This window comes from Echinops telfairi, unplaced genomic scaffold (assembly GCF_000313985.2).
Source record: "Echinops telfairi isolate 266 unplaced genomic scaffold, ASM31398v2 ScPeMD7_1;HRSCAF=3_0, whole genome shotgun sequence".
In the NCBI taxonomy this organism is placed as follows: domain Eukaryota; kingdom Metazoa; phylum Chordata; class Mammalia; order Afrosoricida; family Tenrecidae; genus Echinops; species Echinops telfairi.
The window spans coordinates 89,701,441-89,709,110 of NW_022103896.1; the positions used below are offsets into that span (position 1 = coordinate 89,701,441).

A 7,670-nucleotide genomic window follows, 5' to 3' on the forward strand; every position below is an offset into this window, starting at 1 on the left:
TTCTTCTTTTTAGTAACCAGAGACTTTTATATACTCTGCAGATATCCTCTGTTTCTTCTTTTTAATAATCTGTGTTACCCAGTATATGTGGTCACTTTTACTTAAAATGTAGGCAATCTTGTTAAGATGTATCGTAAGTGTAAAGTACTAGAGGGTTTCAAAAATTCATGGAAAAATGGAGTTAAAAGATACTGCAGTTTTTCCAGGAGCTTTTTGAAGCCCATTTGTATGTAAAGATTTTTGAAGACTTAAAATAGTCACAGACGATGAGTTATAAAGTCAGCTCCTTTTTTATTAGTTATATTCTGAAATGATATTTTGGCTATAATGAGTTAAATACAACTACTGTATTGTTGGTATATTTGTAGTGGTGACTTTGGCAAAGTAGACATACAAATGGTCTTGATCAAAAGCAAAAAGGAACAAAATAAATTAATTAGGTTAGCTCAAATCACAGTTATGAGCTTTGCTTCCAGATAGATTCCTGGCATAGTTGTCTGCTGTCAGAAATGAGGCAGAGAGTACTGATGGCTGGCTGAACAAGAATGGGCACTAACAACAAACCCAAGCCAAGTTGTGAGCACCAAACCCCCGACTCATTTCACTGCTGATTATGGTGTGATGTGCTTCCTTGATACCACAATATACGGACTACTGTCTGATAGCATTTCTAATGCCACCTGGAAATGGACCTTCAGTGAAGAGGACTAGGGAACTGGAAAGGAAAGGAGCAAATTGTGTCACATACTGTTCCTCTTAATGGGTTTCTATTTTACCACTTCTCATGCCTGCACATAACACTCCTCCACCACCACCCCTTCCACACCACCCTTTCTACTCAGTCTAAGGATGATAAAAAAATGAAAGAAACCCCTTTGCTATTCCTCCAGGCTGGCTGTGCTTGTGCTGCTGGACTCATTTTGCATCTGGCAGACGTGTCATTGATGGACGGGCTCCTTTCTCTTTAGACCTGGGTGGGGACCTGATCCACTCCACAGTATTTCCTTCTGTGTCATTGGTGGACCCTGAAGGATGAAACCCTTATCCTATCCAACAAGACTATTAGGACTTAACATAGACACCACTTTCTTTAAGTGAAAAAGATTGTTTTTGTAAGTGGTTAGTACAGGAGGCACTAAGGTTTAAGCTCTTATCAAGTCTATTCCAGTATTTCTTTGAAAGCTGCGGTGCGTCTTGGATAAATGACTACTGTCTGTGTTGACTTTTGGGAGTAAATTCAATTCATGCTTATTTGTTGTATTAGGCACTGGAGATTGCTCTTCTTTGTTAGGGGTTTTAAAATAATTGTGTAGCAGGACAATGCATTTCAAATAAAACTATATCCATGCTCACCTTCGTTTCACCAGTTTGACCTCTGATTTTGGAGAAGCTGGATGAAAAAATTCATGGCGGTTGGCAGCTGAACGTGAGACCTTTGGCTCGAGTTGACAGCTGTCATGGGAAAACTGCAGACCTGCAGACCCTCTAAGGAAATATGTCTATAGTTCTGACAGGGAGCAGAAGTGCTGTTTACATGTTTTGTCAGCTAAATTCTCCCTGTGTTAGGAATATGTTAGAATAGAGCAGGTAGAGATAGGATTTTTTCCTACCCCAATGGTGCACTCACTCAGCAGCAGTGCTGGCTTCCATATCGTGAGCTCACACGTGTGGCTGAAGACTTGGTTTCTGAGGCCATGCATACCATCACTCCTGCAATTTATCAGCATACACCTCTCCCCCACCCCCAGTAGGACAATATAACAATGCTTATAAAAGAGGTATCGGTGGGTGGGGGTGGGGGTGGGTTAAATTCCAAAGATGATTAAGATGTTAGGTATTTTCCTTATGTAAATGAATTCTTATTAGGCTGTTGATTCATTTAACACTGAACAAAATACTTTCTTGTTTGACTTTTTCAGTATTTTTCTGAGATACAAATCTGCTAGTAACTACTGGAATAAAATATGATGCATTAGATGCTCTGTCATGGGTTGTAAACACTGTTTTTCCTCACCTGCTTTAGTCATGCCTTCTTTCATTAAGTCATCTGAGGACATTGTGGATATTTTTGACTTAAATTTTTGTAGAGTGATTTTCAGTTTTGACTACTTCTTAGGCAGTTCTTTTGTTCTTTACTGAGAATAGTTATCCTGTACCAAATTTCCATCCAGCTGAAGTTGCTTCTGAATGATCAGCAGGGTCCTGTTTCCTCAGTAGAGCCCAGCGTGTTGCCGGTGGACAGTGCACCTGACAACTGGGCATCATGGGACCCAGAATAAGAACTCAGTGGCCCAAGCCATGTATGGGCTCAGTCTGCTGGTAGGCTGGTCACTTTTTAGAATGAGAACCTTCATTTAGTTTCTTTCTGAGTATTATACGTTCCTGAGATTAACACCTAATGAAATGGAATCAATGATACTATTCTCCAGCTTGTTTTTTTCAACAACATTTTGACCATGGTTTCCATAGATGCCTCATGTTCTACGGTGGCTTTAAACATCTAATTTGTATGAAATGACTGATTTTGATATTTGTATAATCCTCTTGTCAGTTTAACTCAATTGAACCCTCTCTGATGCTGCTTCTCATCTGATTACACTGCTCGGGGGAATCAGGTTACGGACGACTTGCTGTTGGAAACCAAAGCATTTCCAGGGTTTTGGTTCAGCAGATGGGCTGCTTGGCTATATTCATACATCTGCTTGCCTGCTGTGGCAGCTGCTGCTGCTTCATGTTGTGTTCTTTTGTTCTGTTCTATCCAAGAATGGAATGCTAGGAAGTGTAGTGAATGGATTAATTTAAGGTTAAGGTTAGTGTTTTGCTTGCTTTCTAAGTAGTAGATCATAATAATGCTTCTGGTAGAAACCAGTGAGTTTCTCTTAAAAGTGAACTTGATTTATAAAATGCTGCTCAACAAAGACTTAGATTAGTATTGCTTGATGGGCAGCAAATTCACATTTGTAAAATATTCATTGTTTTTCTTAATTACTCGTTCCTAATTCTCTGTTTTCTTCCTTTCTCCTCCCCACCTTCCACTCTCTTCTAGGACTATCCAGACTTTGCCTGACACTGCTGGGTCCAAGAGCATTAAGTAAATATGGAATGACATGAAGAAGATTAGTTAAGGATTATAAGCTTTGAGGACAGACACCTCAGTGAAGTGAAGCACAGAAAATCTCCCTAGCTGACGTTTACAGGAGCCGTGTGTTGGAAGAAGATGGCCGATCCAGGAATGATGAGCCTTTTTGGGGAGGATGGAAATATTTTCAGTGAGGGCCTTGAAAGCCTTGGAGAGTGTGGTTACCCTGAAAATCCGATCAACCCCATGGGCCAACAGATGCCAATGGACCAAGGCTTTACCTCTCTGCAGTCGTCCCTTCACCATCCCCCCACTAATCAAAATCAAACCAAGTTGACCCATTTTGATCACTATAACCAGTACGAACAACAAAAGATGCATCTAATGGATCAGCCGAGCAGAATGATGAGTAGTACCCCTGGGAATGGACTCGGGTCTCCTCACTCGCAGTACCACACCCCCCCTATTCCTCAAGTCCCGCACAGTGGCAGTGGTGGCAGCCAGATGGGTGTCTACCCTGGCTTGCAGAATGAAAGGCACGGGCAATCTTTTGTGGACAGTGGCTCTATGTGGGGACCACGGGCTGTTCAGGTACCGGACCAGATACGAGCCCCGTACCAGCAACAGCAGCCGCCGCCCCCGCCGCCCCCGCAGCAGCAGCAGCAGCCACCACCGCCACCACCTCCACCCCAGGCAGCTCCGTCAGGCCCTTCAACTCAGGGCCACCCTCCACACATGCAGCAGATGGGGAGCTATCTGGCACGTGGGGACTTCTCGATGCAGCAGCATAGTCAGCCGCAGCAGAGGATGAGCCAGTTTTCCCAAGGCCAAGAGGGCCTCAATCAGGGAAACCCTTTTATTGCCACCTCAGGACCTGGCCACTTGTCCCATGTGCCCCAGCAGAGCCCCAGCATGGCGCCCTCCCTGCGACACTCAGTGCAACAGTTTCATCACCACCCCCCTACTGCTCTCCATGGAGAATCTGTTGCCCACAGTCCCAGATTCTCCCCTAATCCTCCTCAACAAGGGACTGTTAGGCCACAAACCCTTAACTTTAGCTCTCGGAACCAGACAGTCCCCTCACCTACTGTAATCAACTCAGGGCAGTATTCTCGATATCCTTACAATAACCTAAATCAGGGATTAGTTAACAATACAGGGATGAATCAAAATTTAGGCCTTACGAATAATAATCCAATAAATCAGTCCGTACCAAGATACCCCAATGCTGTAGGATTTCCATCAAACAGTGGTCAAGGACTAATGCACCAGCAGCCCATCCACCCCAGCGGCTCACTTAACCAAATGAACACACAAGCTATGCACCCTTCACAGCCTCAGGGAACTTATGCCTCTCCACCTCCCATGTCACCCATGAAAGCAATGAATAACCCAGCAGGCACGCCGCCTCCGCAAGTCAGGCCTGGAAGTGCCGGGATACCCATGGAAGTTGGCAGTTATCCAAATATATCCCACCCTCAGCCATCTCACCAGCCCCCTGGGGCCATGGGAATCGGACAGAGGAATATGGGCCCCAGAAACCTGCAGCAGTCTCATCCATTTATGGGCATGTCCTCAGCTCCGAGGGAGTTAACCGGGCACATGAGACCAAATGGTTGTCCTGGTATTGCCCTTGCTGACCCACAAGCAATACAGGAGCGGTTGCTCCCTGGCCAGCAGCCGTCCTTCCAGCAGCTGCCAGGCTGTCCTCCGATGCAGCCCCACCCAGGAGTGCACCACCAGTCTTCACCCCCACCACACCCTCATCACCAGCCGTGGGCACAGATCCACCCCTCACCCCAGAACACACCGCAGAAAGTGCCTGTGCATCAGGTAAGCAGCATTGCATCCTGCTTGTATGTAAATATGCCATTCAATGTACTTAATTTATTGACTATCATTTTCTTTAAGCATGATTTTTTTTCTCGTTATACTTCATCCCTGTTCACAGGTTGCTCTGTCCTGCTGATAGGGAAATAATAAGGGATTCAAAGTTCATCAGGCAAACATTTTCCCTTTCTTCTCACTCTCTGTTTTGAAAATACACCGAAACGTGTTTTCCAAGCAAGTTTTTTTGTTGTTAGTGGTACCCTGTCCTCTTTTATATTATGCTTTTTTCTCGGGAGCTTCAAATTGTACCCTTCTCTAATATTTATTTTGCCAACTGTTGGATGCTAGTGTAAATTTAGATCGCAAACCGTAGAAAATCACAGTAAACAATACTCCAAAGAATGTGCTTCAAAAAGATTTGGATACGCAGCACTGACGTAGGAATTTTCCTTAATTTTGATAAAATGTTATATTTGTTATCCTGCAGAATTTATTAGAAAACAGACATAGGTTTTCGTATTGTATTAGTTTCCTATGACTGCTATAATGAAATACCATAAAAGTGGGTGACTTTTATGAACAGAAATTTATTCTTTCATGGTTCTAGAGGCGAGAAGTCTAAATTTCCCCAAACCATGTTCTCTTTGAAGGCTGTAGGGAAGATCCTTTTTTTGACCCCTTTTCAGCTTCTGGGCAGACTCACCCATCCACCCACCCACGCAACCTGTAGGTAGAGTAGAACAACTGCCCTGGTGGGTTTCTGATGCTGTAACTCTTTACAGGAGTAGAAAGCTCTTTCTCCCATGGAGTCGCTAGTGGTTTTGAACTACTGACCTTGTGGATAGCATCCCAAATTGTAACCTGTAACCCACTATAGCACTAGAGCTCCTTCAGCTTCTGGTTAAACAAATAAACAAAATTAAAAAACCAAACTCACTGTTCTTGAATTGTTTCTGACTCAGGGTGGAATTGTGAGATCCCTGTGGTTTTGTGAGATCTTAATTGTTTATGGGAGTCGAAAGCCTGGTCTTTCTTCCTACAGAGCAGCTGGTGCTTCTGAACTACTGACCTTGCAGATAGCACCCAAACATGTAACCCCTCTGCCACCGGGCCTCCAGGTAACCCCAGGTTATTGTTGACTTGTGGCAACGTAACTTCAAACTCTCCTGTGCATGGCTCTTAACCTTTTCTGTCTTTTAGTCTCATAAACACATCTTTCAGATTATAGTCCGTACTACTTTAATATGCCTTCACCCTAACCAAGATGTATGCGATAAGGTCATATTCAGGTTGCTAAGACTTCCCTTTTTGGGCGGGGGTATAATTAATCCTATAATAGGCATTTGCAAAGACAGCTTTCTGTCCTAAATCTTGTTTTTCATGCTAGACCAGGTGAAAAGTAAATTATTAACTATGTGTGGGAGACCTGCTGGCCCAGTGGGTTAAGCATTAGAGTATTAATTGAGATCAGTGGTGTGAACGCAGTCATTGCTCTGAAGGAGAAGGTGATGAGGCTGCTTCTGTGAGCATTTACAGCCTCATAACTAGGTCTGAGTTTTGGTTATTGACTCCCTGCGACCACGGGTTCAAACGTAAGAACACCTGTGAGGACGATGCGGGAACGGGGGTGGTGGTTCAGTCTGTCGCTAGGAGTTGGACCTCTCAGCAGCAATAGTGATTCTGAATGCTGTTCAGAACTGCATACTGACCATCTACTGTTATTGGAACTTTGATTTTGGATGGCACAATTCATGATTTTAGAGGTGCAAGCCATGATACTAGTTGTTCATACACTTATGATCTCTGTTGGGATATAGAACTATTATGTGAAAATGTACAGCATCGGGAAAAACTGTGCACAGTTCTGTGATGATTGTCAGAGAGGAAAGCCCCCTGGGTTAGGTTCCTTGGAGGATGTAGGGAAAGCAAACCAAGGAGGTTGCAGGTCGAGGGATGGTTTATCAACCAGGAGCACGTGATGTAGAGTTTGTACAAGAGGGGTGGGGAGAAGACGTTTGAAGTATAGAACCAGACTGTAAGAATCTTAAGTGTGTTCTGTAAGAATCTTATGTGTGTTTTAAGGAATTTAGACTTTCCTGGCGAGGAGAATGATATTTATTAGGCAGTGTGCAGAATGGATGGGGAACCAGAAGGCCTTTTTTCAGGCCAGAGATAAGAGTTTGAACCAGGGATGGGGTCTTGGGAACAGAGGGCCTGAGGCAGTGTGAATGGAAAAGGATTTGATCAGGAAGTAGTCATTCTGGGTTTCTGTGGGTTTTATGACAGTGACTTGGAAGCTTCATGTTGGACACATTTTGGGAGTGGAGGACAGGGGCCTCTTCAGGCCGGGGGGAAAAGGGAGGGAGGACTTCCTGGGAAACAGAGTATAAAAAAGCTCCAAGGGCAGTATATACCACTTTGCGTTTTCCCTCTTCTGCTACCTGCATCCTCTGAGACGATACTTGCTGCCAGGAATCTTACCTGCTACATCCAAATGGGAAGGAGCCCGAGCACCATCAAAGGTACTCTGATAAGGTCCTGGGCCAAAATAAGGACCACAGGAAGAGCCAAGTTAAAACAGATAAAATGCAACTAATTTGCTTTTCTTTATTTAAGCATGGAGACAAAAACAACCATAGTGCTGACTTCAAACAGTCCTGAGTAACTGCTATATCCAGGAAGATTTAGTTTCCAACAACTATTTCTTTCATTCACTGTTTTCTTTAATCATTTTATTGGGGGCTCATACAACTCTTATTAC

At 43.9% G+C, this 7,670-nt stretch overlaps 1 protein-coding gene across 3 annotated transcripts in view; it reads left to right on the forward strand.

Moving 5' to 3' along the window:
* Positions 1-3,071: 3,071 nt before the first annotated feature.
* CHD7 (chromodomain helicase DNA binding protein 7) overlaps positions 3,072-7,670 on the forward strand; it is a 198,306-nt gene continuing 193,707 nt past the window's right edge. For all 3 annotated transcript variants that reach the window (XM_004697580.3, XM_045286272.1, XM_045286254.1), the window contains exon 1: positions 3,072-4,912. In XM_004697580.3, the coding sequence (XP_004697637.1) occupies positions 3,218-4,912 (1,695 nt within the window). In that variant the 5' untranslated portion in view covers positions 3,072-3,217. The remainder of the gene's footprint in view (positions 4,913-7,670) is intronic.